Raw genomic sequence first — 21,812 nt, 5'->3', positions numbered from 1 at the left:
CGAACGGCTTCTTCTCCTCTCTTGGCGGTGCCTCCTTTTTCCATTGATTCCCTTTTGACGAGGAACCATTAGAAACTGGTTGCGATTGCCTCCAATTGCCCTGATTCTGGCGCTGGTTGCTGCTGTTGTTGCCCCTCCTCTTGAGTTGATTCTCGATCTTGATGGCCATGTGAACCATGTCCTCCAACTCAACGTAGTGCTGCAACTCCACCTTATCACGAATATCCCAATGCAAACCAGTCAAGAATCTCGCCATGGTCGCCTCTCGCTCCTCCACCACATTGGCTCGAATCATGGCAACCTCCATCTCTTTATAATACTCATCCACACTCCGATTGCCTTGCCTCAAAGTCTGCAACTTGTTGAAAAGCTCGCGGTAGTAATGATTCGGCACAAAACGCTTCCTCATCACAGCCTTCATCTCCTGCCAAGTCTGAATAGGTGGCTCACTGTTTCTCCTCCTACTCGTCACCATCTGATCCCACCAAACAAGTGCATAATCGGAGAACTCAATTGCTGCCAACTTCACCTTCTTGAGCTCTGAATAGTTGTGGCAATCGAACATAAGCTCCACCTTTCTCTCCCAATCAAGATACAATTCTGGGTCATTCTTCCCTTGGAAGGGAGGAACGTTCATCTTGATGTTGCCCAGATTGTTATCTTGCCACGTTCTGCCGCCATCATCCTCTTCGTCAAATCCTGTATCATCTACATGCTCCTCATACTGACGGTGGAATCGACCTCCTCCACCACCACGGCCTCCTCGCCCGCGTCGGCCTCCTCGTGTGAAAGTGGTCTCTCGAGAATGAGACTGCTCCATCAGCTCGATCTTGTCGTACACTCCCTCGATTTCTGAGTGTAGCATCTTGCCAAATTCTGAGCGAAGTGCCTCCACCACAAGTTTTAACTGTGGATCCATAACCGGGCTATCGCTCAAATCCGCACCCTGTTCATCTTTCTTAGACATAGTGACAAAGAAAACAAGAAACGGTTAGTGAAACAAAATAAAAGGACCTCACCACCTCACAACACTCGTGTATCACTCAAGATGAAATCACTCAGCGCTCGTGTATCACACAATTCAACGGCTTTTTTCACTCTAATAATCTCACTCTCTCGTGCCTTTTTCCGCTCAATTTCTCTCTCAAAGAATCAAATTCCCTCAATCTACCAACGGAACTCAAAGACCAACTGTACCAACGAGATTGCCCAAACTGTCTCAACGAGAGCACTCAATGAAACGTCCCACAAGAGACCACACCAACAACACTAAACGGACACAAAAAGGTGGGAAACACCCAAACGAAGACGAAAACAACCAGAAACGCAGACTGAACAATCCAAAACGTACTGCGCAGAAATAGGCTCAAAACGCTCTATACTACCCAAGGATTACAGAAAACACAACGAGAAATAAGCAAAAAAATCGGAAAAAATGTACGCAGAAACTGCCCCAAAAGGCTCTACTATGATGCCAGTGAACTATAGGAACAAGATGCTGTAAGTAAATTTTCGGAAATTCTATACTCTTTTTTTTTTTTTTTTTTTTTTTTTTTTTTTTTTTTTTTTTTTTTTTTTTTTTTTTTTTTTTTTTTTTTTTTTTTTTTTTTTTGACCCTAACGAAGTATGGGTTCTGTAAAAATTCAAGAAACAAACGAATTTATGATGTATGGAATTGTATGGATGTGTGTAAGTCGTATGATGATAGATGTGTATAAGAGTGAATGTTTATGAGTAAATCAGACCACCCAAGATATATGGTATTGAATCACAGCAGAAGGAAGAAATCGAAACCCTAGGAATTATAATCAATAGCGGAACAGAAAACTCGGACAGAAAACGGAAACCCTAAAATTCTACCCTTGACACAGAAACGAAAACAAACAAACGAAACCTGGATACGAAACGCGGCTCTGGTGCCAAATGATACGATCCTTGCCGATCGATCGAACACAGCACACGCGGAAGACTGAACTGGAACGGAAAGGATGGAAATCCCAAAACCTCTGAATCTAACCCACGGAATGATTTAGGCGAACGGATCCCTAAACCCCAACGTGCAGTTGACGCAGCAACTCGGGGACGCTGAATGACACCCGACGAGGGTTGGTTGATCTCGCCGTTACGTCGATAAATTGAATTCGTCTTGGAAAAATCAAGAAGAATTCGAAACTCTCAAGAGAGCATAAAAACTCACAATTTGATTAAAGGTAGGCTGATTTTCGTCCAACACAAGGGAGCCTTATATAGGCAAAGGCTAAACCTAATCTAATAAGGAAACAACTTAAAACAAGCCCTAATAAGCCAAACAAGGCCCTTACTAAATAAATCCGAAAATAACAAGGCCCTATAACTCATGGGCTGCGAAAATAACAAAGTTAAACTAAATAAAAGAAGTCTTCAAAATAAATCACATCTTCAAGCTTCGGCCCACTCGCATGTAATGATATTAATTAGACTTGGGCCGACTCCACCATCTCCAATGGGTTTCTTCATCAACTCTTGAGCCCACACTTCTTGAACTAAGCTCATCAAGCTCTCCTTAAACTTCTTGGCTCGTGCTCTTGTAACCGGACCAACAGGAACATGCACCGGGTCTTGCACCAACGAACCTTGGGCTGCATCACAATGGGAAAGAACTTATGCTTGCTCTGCCCATGCCTGAGCAGGAAGATTTAATGATTGAAAGTGTTCCCGGCATCGGAGCTCGTCAAATCGACGGCCATGTAGAATCTGATGGCATAGCACATCCTACCTTGTGGCCTTCTATGCTGTATTCTTCTTTGCTGCCAATAGCCATGGCTTTCTTTTACTGTGCCAGACGTGTAATTAGCCGGAAAAAAGACGTGTTGCATCAACAATCTGAAGATTTCAAGAAGTTGCAAAATGTGATACCCAAAAAGAAGAAAGGCCGGAAACCAGTTGTGAATAGACATAGTATCTCCGGTGGGAAAAGGCACGAACGCAACTCTCAAGCCAGTGTAGTCAAGGTCATTGACAGTGTGAAAGAGGATGTGACTGATAGAAGATTCTTGACGCCGAATCCTTTTGACAACAACGGTACTTCCACGTATGGACGTAAGATTGGTAGAATGGTGGTGACTAACAAAGAAATTGCAAAGGGGAGCAATGGGACGATAGTACTCGAAGGAAATTACGAAGGCCGTTTTGTTGCTGTCAAACGTCTTGTCCGGACCCATCATGATGTGGCCGTGAAGGAGATCCAGAATCTTATCGCGTCTGATCAACATCCAAACATTGTTCGTTGGTACGGAGTGGAATATGATCAAGATTTCGTTTATCTATGTCTGGAGCGGTGTACGTGTAGTTTGTTTGATTTGATCATATTCTGCACTTCCTCGAATGAAGTAACTACTTCGGGTCAAAGTCAAGAGCCTCCGAGTATCGCTCGTTCTAATATGGAATTGCTGAGCAATCTTGGAAGCAACGAGGAGCTCGATCTGTGGAGGGCCAACGGCTATCCATCTGCATTGTTGTTAAAATTAATGAGGTATGTTTAATTTCAACATCCATTAGTTCTAAACATTGCATGAACTCGGAATTACACATTGGGATTCATTTATTAAGCCAAGAATGATCCACTTAGGGGCCGTTTACCTTGGGTGATCGTTTAAATTGACAATACATGTGATTGAGCATTTGAAGGATTGCATGATCAAATGTTCAATTTATCAAAGTATATGTGGTGGATTAGCCTATATTAATTTTTTTTTTATAAATTAACAGTATTAAATAAAGAAATTTAAAGACCGCGCCACAGAGGACTCAAACCCAAGACCTTTGGCCTTAGGCATTAACCCCTTACCGTTTGGCCAACACACGCACACAAGCCTATATTATTTATCTAACCAATGACCCAAAGTAGAAAGAGAATGACCCCACACGATTTACCTCTCTCATCACATGATCCTTTTTTGTGTCAATCGATCCCAATAACTATCTTGATCCATTCAAATATATTATAATTAGCTCACATGAAATCATTTACATTATTATGAATTTAATAATAGTGTATTTTGTGTTAACTGTAGGGACATTGTCTATGGACTTGCCCATTTGCATGAACTCGGGATTATACATCGGGATCTGAAACCTCAAAACGTCCTAGTGATGAAAGATAGATCGATATCTGCAAAAATATCCGACATGGGTATCAGCAAGCACTTGGATGGAGACATGTCATCTCTATCCAAGCATGCTACTGGTGAGTGCCGTAGTTATGACTTTTCCTTTCCTTTCCTTTCCTTTCCTTTCCTTTCGAGTAACTGCTCTACGGAATGCTCACTTTACTTTTATCTCAATTTTTCGTGTTATGTAGGATATGGAAGTTCAGGGTGGCAAGCGCCCGAGCAGCTACGAAACGAGCGACAGACTCGTGCTGTAGACCTTTTCAGTCTGGGATGCATGCTCTTTTTCTGCTTAACCGGCGGTAAACATCCCTTTGGAGAAAGTATTGAGCGCGATGTAAATATAATCAAGGCTCAGAAAGACCTGTTCTTGATAGACCATATCCCGGAAGCCACGGAACTCATCTCTGGACTTCTCGATCCTAATCCAAATATGAGGTATGCCCTCACATATCGGGATCAAATACACATGTTCACGGTTTTACCAGTTTATTGCTTGAATTAGAGCCCGAGTAATTGATAGTTTTCCCTCGTTCGATCATAAACCGATGGATGATCTATCATTCAGGCCGTAGATTGATAAAACTTCGTTCTCACATTTTCATCGATATGTCATCTTATATGATAGGCCAAAGGCTACAGAAGTGATGCACCACCCTTTGTTCTGGAGTGCTGAGATGAGGCTCTCATTCCTCCGTGATGTTAGCGATAGAATCGAGCTGGAGGACCGAGAGAACGCGTCCGACCTACTCGAGGCGCTAGAGAACATAGGGAAAGCCGCCTTGGACGGGAAATGGGACGAGAAGATGGAAACCACCTTCATCAACGACATTGGCCGCTACAGGCGATACAGGTACGACAGTGTGCGCGATCTGCTACGTGTGATTCGGAACAAGTTGAATCACTACAGAGAACTTCCGAAGGAGATTCAAGCAATTTTGGGGTCAGTTCCTGAAGGATTCAACTCGTATTTCTCAACTAGATTTCCTAAGCTCTTAATTGAGGTGTATCATGTGATTCGTAGTCATTGTGAGCAAGAAGAAACATTTCACAAATATTTTACAAGTAGTGGATTCTAACTTGGATCATGGCACTGTAAACATTTGTAACAAAATTGTACATGTAAACTAATTAATTAACGCGGTGCGTTGTAAGTTGTGTTGGAATTTAATTAGGGAATATGCATGTATAGAGTAGCTAGCTAGTATTTTTTTTTTTTACATCAGTAGCTAGTATTTTATTGGGATGAGAGTTTCCACTTATTATAACAATTTATATTTGTATCATTTAAATATTTTATATGTTTAAATGGGTCTGAGTGAGTAATTAGCAGGTATTTACATACGGGTATGGGCAGATAAATTTAAGAGTAAAATTTTGAAATAGCCAAAATGAAGTATAAAACACAATTTATGGCTACACATTGAAAAAATACAAATTTTGGCCATTTTTATTGATTTGGACGTTTTTACCCTTAATGAGGCGGACCGGGTAGGATTAGGCACGCGGGTCGCGTGCCGGGTTGGGTTAGGCACTTATGGCACTATTAATGCCATAAGTGTCAAGATTTTACTTTGGTTTTATTTTGGATTTCCGTTGGCACTTAGTGCTATAAGTGTCAACGGAAATCCAAAATAAAACCATTTAAAATAATCATTTTGGGCACTTATGACACTAATAGTGCCATAACTGCCATACGTGCAGCACAAATACAGAAACAACAACATCATTTAAACCCTAAATGGAACATCTAAATCCTAAATGGAACATCTAAACCATAAATGGAACATCTAAACTTCAAATGGATAATCTAAACCCTAAATGGCCGGAATATCTAAACCCTAGGGGGAAGTGTGCACTTATGGCACTAACAGTGCCATAAGTGCCATACGTGCAGCACACAGATCAGATCAGATCTGCCATGGCTGAAATCGAAGGAGGCGGAGATCAGATCTGCCGATGGAGGAGGCAGCGCAACGATCAGATCAGATCCACCGCCGCCGCCTCATCAGACCAGATCTGCCGCCGCCGCGCGCTGGAGAGAGAGAGAGGGGGATGAGAAAGAGAAAGGAGAGAGCGACAGCCGCTGGAGAGAGAGAGAGAGGGAGGATCTCCTCCACCACCGCCGCGAGAGCTCCGACGAATTCTCCAAGCTCGGCGCCGCTGCCGCGTAGCCGCCGCTGGAGAGAGAGAGAGAGGGAGATGAGAAAGAGGGAGGGAGATGAGAAAGAGAGAGGAGCCGCTGGAGAGAGAGAGGGAGATGAGAGAGAGAGAAGGGTAGAATAGTCATGACATACAAAAAATAGCCAAAATTTATGTTTTTTCAAATGGTGGATAAAATTTGATTTTGTATGTTGAATAGGGCCATGCGGCCCTATTGTTTCACTGGGTTCGGAGTTGAGAAATGCTTAATGGAAGCGGCCCATTACCATCGTTAGTTACTAATCCATTAATCTTAATCAAAAATTTGATTTATAATAACATGATTAATAAGACATGATTTATAATTTATAATACTAAGAAAGTATTTTATTTCGATTAATAAGACATGATTTATAATTTAACTTAATCAAAAATTTGATTTGTGTGTGATGAATAATTAGCACGCAGATGAATATAAACGCTTCACTCGTTTTTCTTAATTCATTTTTTGTTGAGCGATGGCAAAACCCTAGCTAGCTAGACATTCACACACAAGCCGACTTGGGTGAGAATCAGATATTCCAAAAACAAATCCCCTTAAAATTTCTGTAATTTCTACTCTTGAATATGTGATCGCGATGAAGAAGAGAAGCAGCAAGAAGAGTAGGAGGAACAAGAATATCCCAATTAGCAGTCTCATACCTAAGGTATATAATTTAATGATCATCAACACATTACATTCAATAATTTACCTAAATTTCCACATTAATTAGTAGCATTAGATTCGATCAAACCAATGCTTGTTACATTTCCGGTGTCCATATCATAGGCCTACTCCACCAATTAAACTTAGAACCTTAATTTTAGGTAATTGGATGAATAAGACTAAGCCCGCGTTTGATTGGTTCTCAATAAATGGTGGATGTGGTTCTCAACCGATTGTCCCAAAGGGCAAGCTATTTGGCCGGAACACTTTTGGTGCCTGGAAATTTTAAATTGGTCATAATTAAATAATTTCTCAAAATTCAAAATATACAAAAATAAGTTGAAATTGTTGAACCTATAAACTTAATTACGTAAATTTGTGACTATAAACTGTAATTAATCTTCTTCCGTTTTTTTTGAGAAAAAGAAAAAGAATATGGCTTTAGTGTACGTACATTATGTGTGATGTGATTGTTTTTATTTTTATTTATTTTTTAAATGAAAATTAAAGAACATGGCGTCCGTCACCGAGTATAATAATTAGTAAAGTAATGAGTATATGTGATGTGAATAATTATTATTATACTTGTTTTTGCAGTTTTTATGGTCGACTGGACCAGACATGTAAACACAGAAGGCTTGATGAGGATCGCATTAAGATAAAGGCTAGCTGCGATTTAAAAACTTGAAAGAGTGAGGCTGTCGGGATATTTTGGGAGTATATCTGAATTGGAATTTGTATTCTACGTTTTCAATAATGCTACGAATTTGAAAGAGTTGATTGTCGACAAAAATCATGCAGCTCAACCAAATCAAATAGCTCCTGCATTTCAAAAGCTTCTAGTTATGTTGATTTCATCATATTCTAGATTTGTATTTGTATTTTTAATTTTATTTTCACTACAGTTTACTTTGTTGACAGTAAATAAAGAACAAGAACTTGTTTTGATAATTCAATTTGGTTAATGGTGGTTTTGCTTAGTTTGTTGTTATATTCAATTGAATCGTTTCATTTGCTTTAGTCCCTTATTTTTTATTTTATTTTTTGAAATATCCTAATTTCACTTTTTTAATTTAAATTGCATTATTTTTTTTATTAAAATAATTCTATTTAATGTTTATGAAGATAATGTGGAACAATGAATAAAGGTAAAATAAAATAACTACATTTTTTAAATAATATTAATTGTATTTGTCACAGTGTAGTAAGCTTTCAGCTACAACAAAAAGATCAAAAACAACAACACTACCAATCAGTGGATAGTGATGGATCCGCCAGGGGGCTAGAGCCCCCAAATTTTGATTTTTTTAAAATATATATATAAACAAAAATAATAATAAAACTAAATATGTTGTAAATGAAACACAATTTTTGATTTTTTTTAAATATATATATATATATAATAAAAAAATTAATAAAACTAAATATGCTGTAAATGAAACACAACGGAACAGACCTAACCTCTAAAACATTTCAAATTTCAAACTCTTCTTGCGCCGTTCCACGCCGCTGGCCTTCCACCCACACCGCCGCCGCGTCGAGGAGACTGGAGTCTACTCCGTCGGCTGCTCGCAGACTTTCGCAGTGAGTTTGCAATTTTTTCTTTTTGCGAAGATGCAATTTTTCCTCTGTTTTCCAATTAGATTAGAATTTGCAATTTTCTTCTTTTTGTAGAGCAGTAGCTAGAGGTTAGATTATAATATTGTGAAATTGTGAGTGTAGGGGCAGAGCCGGCGATTTTTTAGTGAAAGGAGGAGATTGCTATTTGTGAAATTTGAATACATTTGTTAATTTAGCCGATTTCCAGTGGAATAATACATATGTTAATTTAGAATGCTATTTGTCAAATTTTAATTGTGTGAATTCGTATGAATTGGATAATTGAGCACTATTTGTTAATTGTATGAATTCGTGTGAATTGGATAATTAAGAACTATATTTGTGATTTGTTGTTTATGAATGCTAAATTGGATTAATTTATTTTTATAGGAAATGGAACGTTTTTTTTCTAAAAAACGCGGAGGTCAATCTTCATGTGATTCAGTTACACCCGCTATTGAAACAAATGTAGAAGCTGAAACGAATGTAGAAGATGAAACAAATTTTGATGAATACATTCGTGATCCGGGGTTAAGAAAGTCAATTGAGGAGTTTCCTATTGCTTATCGTGCTCGCTTGACCGTTTCATTAGATGTTACTCGTTTTTTGTTGAAGCAAGGATTGACTTTTTGTGGACATGACGAGTCAGCTAGTTCTTCAAATCGAGGTAATTTTCTTGAGCTGATTCAATGGTATGGTGATCATAATGATATTGTTTCCAAGGTTTTGGGTGAACATGCTCCTGATAATAATCAAATGACATGTCCAAAAGTTCAAAAAGAGTTAGCACATGCTTGTGCTTTAGAGGTCACACTTGCGATAATTAATGATCTTGGAGATAAAGTGTTCACCATTTTGGTTGATGAAGCTCAGGATATTTCAACGAAAGAGCAAATTGGTCTCGTTTTAAGATATGTGAATGATAAAGGATGTGTGGTTGAAAGATTTATTGGACTTGTTCATGTTGCTAACACTTGTTCACATTCTTTGAAACATGCAATAGATGATTTATTTGTGAAACATGGTTTATCACAGTCAAAATTGAGAGGACAAGGATATGATGGAGCTTCAAATATGAGGGGTGAGTTTAATGGATTGAAAGCCTTAATTTTGGAAGAAAATCCTTATGCCATGTATGTTCACTGTTTTTCTCATCAACTTCAGTTGGTTGTTGTGGCTGTTGCTAAGAGTATCATGGCTGTGAATGACTTTTTTAGTTATATCTTCATGATAGTGAACACCACTAGTGCATCTTGCAAAATAAAAGATCAACTACTGATGTTAGAACATGAGAGATTAGTGAAAGAACTCAATGATGAAGTAAGGATGAGAGGAAGAGGCCAAAATCAAGAAACTAGTTTGGCAAGACCGGGAGATACTCCATGGGGCTCACACTATTTTACCTTGCTTCGTTTATGTTTTATGTGGCCTTCAGTTGATAAAGTTTTGGAACATGTACGTGATGATGCCACAAGTTCTGATATTAGAAGCACTGCAAGAGGTTTGCTTAGAAAGATGAATAGTTATGAGTTTGTGTTTGTGATGCACTTGATGAAATATCTATTAGGAATCACAAATGAACTGTCATTTTCTTTACAAAAGAAAGATCAAAATATCGTGCAAGCCATATCAATGATTGATACTGTGAAAGTTCAATTACACGACTTCAGAATGACTGGATGGGAGATGATTTTGGAGGAAGTCAATAGATTTTGTGAGGTGAATGCTATTCCTTTGATTCATATGGAAGACACTATAACCCGACCTGGTTACAAGAGGCAAAGCATCACAAATGATCATTATTATCGTGTGGAGATTTTTAATGAGGTATTATTTTAACTTTTAAATATTTGATTCATTTCATTTATATTAAATTTTCATTTCTCATTAAATTTTAATGTTTTTTAGGTTGTTGATCTAACACTACAAGAGCTAAACACTCGATTTTCCGAAGCTAGCACTAATTTGCTTAGATGCATGGCATGTCTTGATCCGAGAAACAATTTCTCTCAATTTGACATTGATCAACTCATGCATTTGACTACTTTCTATCCCGAAGACTTTGGGCCAGGTGATTATTTATTATTTTCACAATAACTTCATGATTTCATTATTAATGTGCATTTTTTTACAGATGATTGTCTATGTCTTCCACAACAACTCCGAAATTTCATAGCATTTGTTCGGCGTGATCCTCGATTTTCAACAATTAGCAATTTGGGAAGTCTTGCTCAAGAAATGGTTAAAAGTGGTAATCATTTAGTTTTTCAATTGGTTTTTCGAATGATTGAGTTGACATTGGTTTTACCTGTAGCTACTGCTTCTATTGAGAGAGCATTTTCTGCAATGAAGATTATTAAGACTGATTTGCGAAATCGTATGAAAGATGAGTGGATGAATGACAGTTTGGTCGTGTATATTGAGAAGGAAGTTTTCTCAACAATTGACAACGAGAAGATTTTGCAACGTTTTGAGTCAATGAGTACACGTCGAAATCAATCGTCATTGCTTTCTCAAACAGAATCGACTAGCTCGAGTTCGCCAAGTATCTATTCATAGATTATTTATAATGTAATAGACATTTAATGAATGAAACTATTGTACATTTTTATTATTATGGTTGAACTTAGGGATGATAATTCGGTTCCGGTTATCCGATTGGCGGTTATAATCAAAATCGAACCGGAAAATCGATAATCGGTTTTCACCGGTTCAATTTTCGATTATGTAGTTTTCTGTTAATTAGTTAATCGATTTAATCGATAACCGATCGGTTAAACTGAATCAACCGATTTAGTCATATAATTAAATAATTTAGATTTTATAATTTTATTAAGTTGTAATTAATAGAATAGGGCTTCCATTCCCCACGAATACAGCTTCTGCCGTCTGGTTTTGGCTTGTGCGACCCGCCGCCTGCGACCACTGAAATTGAAGGCAGAGCCGACACCTCTTCTCACCGGACCACGTCGTCGTTACCCCTCGCCACCGGGCCGCGTCGCCGGCATGTCTTCCCAATTTTTTCTGCACCTGAGTAGCATCTGTTAGAGCAGCTCGAGTTTTCTGCACTTGAGCACCTTCTGCCTCTTTCGACTTTTTCTCCTTCCCCAAGCACCACGACCAGTCCTGCTCCTTGGGTGGCGGCACCTCTCCATCACTAATTTTGGTAATTATTTTCCAAGAATTGATTTTGGGATTGATTTATGTTATTTGGTATTGCTAGGAGTTAGGACCAATAGTGTATTTGGGGCATTAGCATTACTTTTTTGCGATTTGCATAGATAATGTGGCTTCTTCAGTGTGCATTCCTTTTTCCAAATGAGTATGGTTCTTCTTTCATTTTTTCTTTTTTAGTTTCGGCTCATGTCCCTGTTTTTTAACTCGTGGTTGTTGCTGGCTTGCTATTATCTGTGCCTTACTAATTCTTTTTCCCCTTTCTATATATTAAATCTACAAAATTTAATGTTTGATATGATTCTACAGCTGCAAGTATCGAGAAAAGGGAATTCATAGTTCCTGTGAATAAGCAAAATAGAGTATTGAGTTTCACTCTTAAATTACAACCTATTTACTGTGCAATTAACCGGTTAATCGAACAAAAAACCGGTTCGATTTTCGATTATCAAATTTGCTGTTAATCGGTTCCGGTTAATGAAAAAGCCGATTTGGTTATAACCGAATCGGACCGATTACCACCCCTAGTTGAACTAATGACAAAAAACAATTATTTATTAATTATTATATATTATACCCCCCCCCCAAAAAAAATCCTGGATTCACCCCCGACGAGGATTGAGCAAACAACATAATTATGAATGAACACTATAGAGCTAATTATGGCTAAATAAAAAAAATAAGTATATTCCTCATACATAAAGCTATATAAGCATGAATCTGTGCACTTGCCTCTTATGAATCTCTATAAGATTTCAAATGAAACTAGAGTATATTGAAGGATTGAGCAAACAACATAATTATGAATGAACACTATAAAGCTAATTATGGCTAAATAACAAAAAGTAAGTATATTCCTCAAACATAAAGCTATATAAGCCTGAATATGTGCACTTGCCTCTTATGAATCTCTATAAGATTTCAAATGAAACTAGAGTCTATTGAACAATTTAAAGCACAATTTGGAGAGGGTGGAAGAAATGTGAGTGTTGCATAATAACTAAATAAGTTGAAACCCGCCAATCAGATAGATCAAAGCAATCACATAATTCATGAATTGGATTATGCAATAGTAATAAAGTTGTTCGATTCTTCAGTTCTGAAAATACTTATAAGTTGCTCTATATACTAAGATTTGCAATACTACCTGTATTTTGCGAGTTGAGAACCCACTACAAATGGAGCAAGATGGAGAGAGATCAGCTCAAAAAAAGAAAATGTCAATTAACCCTCTCAAACAATAATAATGATAATATGAAAAACGTGGAAGTAACAAACCTATTTCAAGATTATTCAATCGGGATAAAAGGCGGTGGGTGGAACATCTTATACGAAATGTTAAGCTCAAATTCATAACTCCAACTCTTAATTATTTTCACTGTTGATTATGTGCAAACGTTTCCACCAAATCTTACAACCCATTCAAAAGTTGACACATGGCAACTTAAAAATGAAAGTGGCATTGTGACCTGCAGAGCGGAATAACTACTGGGTCAAGGAATAAACATGACTTTGCCAAAAAAAGATAATACTCTCGCCATCTCTGAAATATCTTTTTAAAAGAAGAGAACACGAGTTTTAATAAAATTTAGTTATGTATTAGATGAGTGAGAAAAAGGTCCCATAAATTAGAAAATATGAAGGTAATTAGTTAAATTCTTAATGATGACAACATTTTATATTGCTCCCTCCAATTTTAACTTAAAAAATAAATGAAGAGAGAAAATAGATAATCAGTAATCACACAAATATAAGGTTATTTTACAAATAAAATCCAAATATTGTGTGCTAAAACACAAATAATTAGTAGCATTCATCATCTTTATAAGGTTAAAAGCATCACATCCCAACTCAAAAGAAAAATGAAATAATGGTTTTATTTTAGGATTTTATGTTCATCGAAAGTATAAGCATAAAATATGATGAAAAATTAAAGCTGGAGTAATACTCAACTATATGCCTGTGTATTATCTACAATTTCCACTAATTAAAATTGTTGGTATACAACACTTCTCATGGCAATAGCCTCATAGCATAAGCTTCAACATTGAGGAGCATAGTTTTGCAGTCTCATAGTTGTATTATTATCGCACGCGACAACGCCATGGTGAGTCCCTCATCAAGTCCTCATGTTGAAGCTGTTGTTCGCGGAAGAATGCTTCCTCTTGGAATCCCTCTCTCTCTCTCGCTTCTCCCATTGTTCTCGGACAATGAGTTCTCAAGCTTTCTTCGTTTTTTCTCCCGTCGTGATATATCCTCCTTCTCATCGATCAACGACAGCAACGTCTGAATGCGTTTCGTGCGCGAGCTGCCCGGCCCCGCCGACGAAACGAGCTCCTCTCTGGCAGCTTGCCGGTACCTGTTGATGATCTGGATGAAGTAGACGAGGAGCGCGAGGAAGCACGCGATACCACATAGAAGATAGAGGCCCCAGAAGCTCTTTAGATGGAGCCGGTCCGATTCGAGCTCCGTGTTCTCCGAGCTGCACGCGCTCGTCGTCAGCCACTTGTCGTGGATCCGTTGCAGATCCCCGTTCTCGGATAGGGTTAGGATCGCGGTTGATAGGTCGATGGCCAGAGGCGAGTCTCGTGGAAATGCCTTGATAGAGATGCAAGAAATCAGCTAGGAAATGTTACTATATATGTTATGCTAATAGCGTCATGTGCTAATAGGATCAAAACTCGTGACATTTCATTTATATACTCGATCACTCCACCAACTAAACGGCGAAATCATGCGATTATAACGCTAATGTTTCTATAAGACTACCTGAAAGACGATAAGCAAGCAGCAGAAATCATATTTGGATCAAAAAAGTGATGTGAAAAGGAATAGAAGCAAGATGTTACTCACAAATCCCCAGCCGCTTTTGGTGAACTCTTGGCCAATAATCCTGAACTTGCAGTGGCTTGCCAGGAAAAGTTCTACGTACGGCCGTTCATCAACGATAGCAGAAACGCCTCCTTTCTTGGGACCGCGTTGAAGTGCCGTGGCGTACTCTTCCGGTGATCCGAGAGGTATAAGCCTCGACTTGGGTATGCCAATTCCGTCGGTCAGATAATGCTCCGCGAAAGAGCCCACTTGGTATCCGATGGGGTCGTCGCCATCTTTCAAGCTCTCGATTCCTTTGATAGGAGAGTAGAGCTGCTGTACTGTGAGTATAGACGTCAAGCTCGCAGTATAGCTCGAGTTAATGATCAGAACCACGAAAAGCCATATGATCAGCACTGCGCGCCCGAGGGTGCTCACGGTCGTCTCTCCTGTATTCGACGAAAGAATCAAGAATTTAGATGTGGTTGAACATAAAAACCAATGTAAATTCTAGCTTAAAAAATGATTGTGGGAATAGGGACTACTTACTGTGAGCAAAGAACAAAGTTGAGAGGCTAAACCTGCAAGGAAGAAAGAAAACGTCGCCGATGTCGTCAAACATTCTTGTAAGAAAACTAAATCAAGATTCCAATCCTCTGTTTCTTACCACAAAATTGTTATTAGCTGCTGCTTTGGTGTCCCTCGGAACTCATCATTCATCCGATGCTCCAAAATCCACACGACTATGCCAATGAAAACGAAGAACCCTGCACTAACTGCCCACAGTTGAGGAGAAAACGGCCTCAAGAAAGCCCAAGCGCCTGTGTTCCGTTTACTAACCAAGGCCACCACCACAAGTCCAGATGCAGCATACGGCTGCGTGAAATCCACGATTTTTGTCCTGTTCGTTGTGATTGCTATGTCTCCAACCACGCCATCGAATTCCTATCACAAGAAAGCATGATTTAAGGTGCCAATGCCATTTATATGGAATAGCTACTGCATTGATCCATCAGTGTATGCAAAAACAAGTTACTTACTCCTGTAGTGATCAACTTCACGAGCTCGTTATAACTTGGATTTTTGAGGCCGTTTCCGAAGGGGACAAACCGATAGGGAACGGCATAAGCCAGCAGGTTTACAGCAGCTGTGAATACATCTATGCAGAAGCCTTTGGAATTATTGGTGTCTTGAACTTGAGACACGAATTCTTTGTAACTAACACGTCGTGGCACCCCAATCCTCAGTTGCTTCCCGTTGTTGGGAAACACCCAACCACGGGGCGTCCTTATGGACTCTCCTGGCCAAAGAACACTGTTTAGTTGATTAGTCGAAGTAGAGTGATTGGGAGGATGCGAATACAGAGCTTCGGGAGCAATAGTTGATAATCCTGAATGGTTGGACCAGTAACCAACCCGATGGAGACCAGTCCCAACGACGTTTATAATTTCATACGCAGGATAAACTAGAGACCTATCGTCGCTAAACTTGACCCGTCCCGTTAGACCAACAAAGTCACTTTCCATCATACTCTTGAGAAGGAGAGGACCCCCATCGAAAATCACCATTTTATCGAGATGAAGCTTACTTCCTTGTGTCGGAAGCAAGTTGGAATCGTTAGAAAATGAGATATTCCCTCCTTCATTGAAGAATGAGTCGATAGCATGAGCGGTCAACCAAGCAGCATCGTAAGCATATAGACCATAGGTGCTTAGCCCCAACGAACCACCGGTCACCTTGTTCCACCGTGCTGAAAAAGCCCGTTTCCTCTCTGAATCCGGTGTGTACTGTCGTAGAAAAATCACTCCCTGCAAAGCATCCATCATACCTACCGACTGAAGGGGCGAAGAAGAATCCACGGCAGACGAGAGCCAATCCGTGGCAATCCAGACGTAGCCGTCATCCATCATTCCAAGATAGTGCGCCACAGAAAACACCGTAAATCCAGTAGGCGGATAAGTATGCAGGACAATGATACGAGACTCCGTCAACGCAACTTTGACGAGTAGATCCATGATGTCACTCCGGCTCACATCTCCGGGAGGAATCCCCGCTTTGTAGGAAACCCGACAGCGCCTAGCTGCAAGCGCATCATCCAATGCAGACAACCCATTTCTGCCGTAATCATCATCAAGAAAGATAACAATCACTTCCTTCCAACCATAGTTCTCGACTATCTCAGCCACCGCAGTCATCTGATGCAGATCACTCTGCGTTGCCCTAACGAAATAAGGAAATTGAAGGGTCGAGAGAGTAGGGTCTGTTGCAGAGAACGACACAAAGGGAGTTGTCAGCTCGTTCCCGACGTGCAGAATAGTATGCGCAACCACAGAAGATTGAGGACCTATTACTGCAAGAATGTCCGTCTCCATAAACCGTAGAGCTGCACAAAGTAGAGAGATATCACATAAAACCGGCAGCTATTTCATCGCCACTCGTTTCAAAATCACTCAAGAACTCACATATGTCATTGATTTCCTCAGTATTCCAGACATTTCAGATCAAAATTCGACCAATGGAGCTCGTTTACACGAAACTACAAGATTCTTAGCTTGATTCTGGCAGTCCACCACACAGACTTCAAACTAAGATCAACTTCATTTTTCTCATTCAATTTCGAAAAAAATATAAACATAACCTTGTGAGATAAGGAGTATACCTTCAACCAAGCCAAGAAATCCACTGCAATTGGAGTTTCGGAATATCACATTGAATTTGGATCCTCTAAGCACACTCGAGTTGGCATTGATATCTTTGACAGCCTCTTCAATGGCAACCTTGGCAACTCTCCCAATCGTTGAATCAAGAGTGAAGATCGCTCCAACATTCACAACGGCAGGCCTCGTAGAAGCATTTGTGCTCGAGCCATCCGACAACACTCCTAGAGAGAGTGCCGAAAGCAGAATAATCCAGAACGCACTCATCCTACACACACACACACTATGAGTTCTCAATCAAGAAAATGCATCAAGCTCAAACATTCCCAGCCCATTGATTATAACTAAAACACCTAACAAAAGAGTAAAAAAACTCAGCACCTTTAGCAATGGAAATTCACTTTAATGCTCAAAACACACCCACACAATGATGGATGAGCTATCAATCAAGCAAAGCCAAAAACATACACCAGCTTCAAAAATCCCCTCACAATTTATAACCAAAACCTCAAAAATCATAGTTAATTAGTAATTTTAAAACTCCCAAAAGAGAAAAAGGGTATCTAAATTCAGCATCTTTATAAGTGGAAATGCACACAGGCAACAAATTGTCGAATGTACAGAGACATTCACACATGTACAACAAGAATTAAAGAGAAAGAAGCTAGTTAATTAATAATGGAATAAAAAAGAGGGAAACATACAGAAATAGCAGGAAAAATAAAAGAATCAGATTCTGAGTTGAGAAGCATACCTTGGAGCACGAAGATTGCAACTTTGGCACAAAATTATGCTCCAAAAAAAAGTGATTAAGAAGCTTCATATGCCATATGATGCTTTTTGGGGTGTTTTGGAGAAGCCATAGGAGCCACACCAAAGATAATACCACCCATTAACCAACTATACATACCATATATCTTCAATATATATTTTATGAAAATATTTAAAAGATTAAAAAAATATATATAATATAGGGCATCATGTGGGCTCTTCAACCATTTCTCTCTCTGTGTAAATCTCATCCAAGGAAACAAAACCCACCAAGAAAATGTAAGTCACCTGAAACATGACCCCATTTCTATTCAATTCTTTCTTTTTTTTTTTCTTTTTGAGGGAACAACATACCATTTACTCCTATTTTGTTGATATTAGATGTCACGTCACATCAATATGTGAGCTTGGACGTTCTTAATCTTGATCTATTTTACTAACATTTGATGCAATAAAATAAAATAAAATAAATCCTACTTGCACCAATGGATGAACTTGAGAAAGATTGAAGTGGGGTTTCAAGAAATTGTTAAATTAATTATTACAGTCGTGTAAAACGTTTGGTTTTTGGTGAAGTGGGAATAAAGAATGTGTGGAGAAGTGGGGAAAATGTTTGGAACAATGATTGCACACTTGGTTATTAATGCAATTATGCTATAAATAATAATGGAGGGATATATAAAGTTTTGATTAACCAAAATGTATGTGTAAACAGCCAATGATTTTCTTCTTTTAGTAGTTTAGTACGTATGTATGTGATTACGTTGGCGTTGGATAATCGTCTCGTTAATAATTTCGTGGAGACGCACCATGTCCACACAATCATATGTTGGCAGAATTCAATTTTTAAGAACAAGTGACAAAATTCATATATTGCCAACTAATTTTGAACCGAACAACATTTAATAAATTAATTAGAATATAAAATAATATAACTGTGTGTTTATTTTTCTTGGTAGCTAATGTACATCACATCTTTGGTTGATTTAATAATTGTGTATTGATGTGTGATCATATAATTTTTTTAAATATTCAATTACGTGTAATTTCAGTTTAATCTCTTATATTAAATTAGCCTCTATTAACAAATATCTTAAGGAAGTCGTGAGCATCAACCTTGTTTTTGTTTTTTTTTTTTTCTTAAGACGTGTTTTCTTTAAGTGAAAATTTTATTATATTTTAATGATCTTCTCTTTTTTACCTCATAATTTTTAAGGGAGTGTTTACTTTGCATACACTACAACAAACTAATTGGAAACCGACGAAAAATTTCGCCGGTATCTCAATCTCTATGATTTTTATCGGTATATACAATCATCGATGTGTCGATCACCGATCACCATTAATCTAGTGGAATGAATTCAGTATATCGACAAAACATGTGTATGTCGGTCATATAGAAATAAAAAAGTGACTGAACTATCGTCGGTGGTCGTATGACGACGCCGGCATCGTTTCCCCATTGCCAACGGCGTCTCCGACAGACCTGTCTGTCTGTACTAGTAGGAATTGTAGAAGGAGTGTCTCCATGAGTTTTACTTGTTGTTTCATAATGAGTGGCTTCCTATGTTACAAGTTTCTGGAGACTCCCTAGCAGCCTATACTTGCGGGTTTTGGAGATTTACTTGAGCATATTTTCGGATATATATATATATATATATGTTGGTTCTCTAGATTGTCTTGGAGTCTATCTACCAAGGGTTTCTAAGAACCCTAATTTGTGCTGCAAGTTTCTACCCAAGTGTCCTACTTCTTCCAAACTTCTTCTAGGGTTTGGCTATATATTGAAGACGAAGAGGACCTATTTTTGCTACTGATTTTCGTGCTACTCTACTGCTTTTTTAGAGTATTTTCGTGGGTATTATTCAGGGCATACATTACATGTAAGTGTGTTCTAGTTTATTGCTTATTTCATCTTGTAAGCATTGTGAGTTGGATTACTACTTTGATTCATTGCTCCAGCCTGTTGGAGTAAGTTTATTTGTTGGGTTTGAGCGTTGAATGTGTAGCATTCAAGCTTAGGGAGTGAGTTATTAATTTGCTCTCAGTTATTCACGTTGGTGGAGGTTTGAGAAGATATAGAGGCTAGGAAGATCGAGTCTTCGCATGTAAGTCATTTGTATATCTTATCATCACTAGTGGCCCCCAGACGTAGGTGTTTTATCACCGAACTGGGTTGCCAACTTTGGTGTTCTTGTGTTCTTCATATTTCTGCACAAGTTGTTGCATCAGTCTCTCTATCAGTTTTAGCTTTTGGGTGTGCAAGTTTAAATGTTTTTGGATAGGTGAAACTTTCAATTGGCATCATAGCGGGTCACCTAAATTATCGGTGTTGATCCTGTGTTTCCGCCGCCTATCCTATCGCTGCGTTCGATGGTTACCCATAGAGTAGGAGGGTATGTTTCCAAACGTGTCTCTGTCGATGTTACAACTGTCGGAGATACAGATACTGAAATTGATGTTGTTGCTTACTCTGCCAAGATCAAAGATGTTCAAAGTTTTGTTGCTGTCAATGTTACGACTAATGAGGATACTGACAATGATAATGAGGAACTTGATGAGAACTACTTGGCTGACAATTATGAGATGATTTATAAAAAATGTCTGGCGATACTTGAATTGAACAAATCTCTCTCCACACAACTCAGTGATGTCTCCAAAGAACATTATGAGTATAAGGATTTATCTGAAAAGCTGGAGATGGATATCATGGTTCTTCAACAAACCATGGAACTGAAAACAGGTGAATTGGAGCATCATCAGAAGCTAGTTAAAATGATGAACACTGGTACTAATAAACTCGAGGAAATCCTAGAAAATGGGCAGCATACTAACAACATATTTGGTTTAGGATTTCAAGGGAAATGATGGATTCCCAAAGCTGACGTTACCAAGCCTGATATCATTCCTCCTAAGGGGGACAATCAAAAAGCTGCTCAAAGTGTTCACAAACCTGTTGCATACAGAAATCTTCCCTCAAGAAAGAACAATTCTCAATCTTTTGTTCTTATTTGTCATTATTGTGATCGTCGTGGACACATCAAACCTCGGTGCAGATTTTACCTTGATGATAGAAGGAAGATGGTGGACACAAGAACTTATCAGGCAAGTAAAGCTCACATTACTGGAAAACGCAGCAGCGAAGGCATTGGTTATTCTAGATGAAAGATCGATCAACCTCGTTTGCATAGATCATCTGCAAGTACATGGCGTCCAATCTACCACTATTGTGATGAACCGGGTCATATTAAACCAAATTGCAGATCATATCTTGAGGATAATCAGAAGAAGAAAAGAAGAAAAATTCAAAAGAAATGGGTACAAAAATCAGTACGAGTTCCTCCATCTGTTTTTGAGAATGTTAAAACAGAGAGTGATTCTAAAGATGACATGGGTTATTCAAGCAATTTAGTTGTTGAAACTCCTGCTGCTATGAATGATGGTATTGCTCCTTTTGTCACGAATGAACTTACTTTAGTTAATGTTCCAAAAGTGGCTTCATTTGTCATTTCCACCATGAAGTTTTGCAGCCCCTCGATATTTGCATCAAGATGGAGAGAAGTTTGGAGAAAGTGGGAGACATGCTGTTAAAACAAGAAGTTGTCCTTGATGTGTGACAAAAATGGGGAGTATATGGATTATCTTTGAGGGGGAGTTGATCAAATTGAGGGGGAGTTTATGTTGTTTAGTTTGTGTTGTGCATTCGTGAGTTGTGCAGAAATTGTTTTGTCTACACCAATGACAAAGGATGAGATTGTTCGAGTATTTCTATACTCTATGTTGTTGTCATTGTGTAGATTAGAA

General features: G+C 38.6%; 3 protein-coding genes and 1 long non-coding RNA gene across 6 annotated transcripts; 3 read left to right on the top strand and 1 right to left on the bottom strand.

Annotated features, from left to right (window-relative positions):
• The first annotated feature begins 2,628 nt into the window (after window positions 1–2,628).
• Window positions 2,629–5,322, top strand: LOC131011000 (serine/threonine-protein kinase/endoribonuclease IRE1b-like). The gene is made up of 4 exons (XM_057938731.1): window positions 2,629–3,511; window positions 4,053–4,225; window positions 4,340–4,586; window positions 4,777–5,322. Exons 1-4 carry the CDS (start codon window positions 2,643–2,645, stop codon window positions 5,225–5,227), a joined length of 1,740 nt encoding a protein of 579 aa, XP_057794714.1. The 5' UTR covers window positions 2,629–2,642; the 3' UTR covers window positions 5,228–5,322.
• Window positions 5,323–6,799: 1,477 nt separating this feature from the next.
• On the top strand, window positions 6,800–7,976 carry LOC131010999 (uncharacterized). The gene is made up of 2 exons (XR_009096715.1): window positions 6,800–6,997; window positions 7,594–7,976. It is a non-coding gene; the product is annotated as an uncharacterized LOC131010999 (long non-coding RNA).
• Window positions 7,977–8,413: 437 nt separating this feature from the next.
• LOC131010997 (uncharacterized) lies at window positions 8,414–11,234 on the top strand. Of its 3 annotated transcripts, none has more exons than XM_057938729.1 (5): window positions 8,421–8,580; window positions 8,986–10,422; window positions 10,504–10,666; window positions 10,730–10,846; window positions 10,910–11,234. In XM_057938729.1, exons 2-5 carry the CDS (start codon window positions 8,989–8,991, stop codon window positions 11,152–11,154), a joined length of 1,959 nt encoding a protein of 652 aa, XP_057794712.1. In that variant the 5' UTR covers window positions 8,421–8,580; window positions 8,986–8,988; the 3' UTR covers window positions 11,155–11,234. The 3 variants fall into 3 exon arrangements, with proteins under 3 accessions (XP_057794711.1, XP_057794712.1, XP_057794713.1); XM_057938730.1 differs by having other exon boundaries at window positions 10,730–10,836; window positions 10,910–10,955; XM_057938728.1 differs by having other exon boundaries at window positions 8,414–8,580; window positions 10,730–11,234.
• A 2,386-nt stretch (window positions 11,235–13,620) lies between these two features.
• Window positions 13,621–18,647, bottom strand: LOC131010996 (glutamate receptor 3.3). Its single transcript, XM_057938727.1, is given in 8 exon segments — window positions 13,621–13,960; window positions 13,963–14,367; window positions 14,623–15,029; window positions 15,130–15,161; window positions 15,248–15,525; window positions 15,621–16,963; window positions 17,240–17,505; window positions 17,992–18,647. Coding segments are annotated over 7 exon segments (2,802 nt in total). The 5' UTR covers window position 17,505; window positions 17,992–18,647; the 3' UTR covers window positions 13,621–13,888.
• Window positions 18,648–21,812: the final 3,165 nt, after the last annotated feature.

Source organism: Salvia miltiorrhiza, chromosome 2 (assembly GCF_028751815.1).
Source record: "Salvia miltiorrhiza cultivar Shanhuang (shh) chromosome 2, IMPLAD_Smil_shh, whole genome shotgun sequence".
Lineage (NCBI taxonomy): Eukaryota > Viridiplantae > Streptophyta > Magnoliopsida > Lamiales > Lamiaceae > Salvia > Salvia miltiorrhiza.
This window is presented reverse-complemented; position numbering and strand designations above follow the sequence as displayed.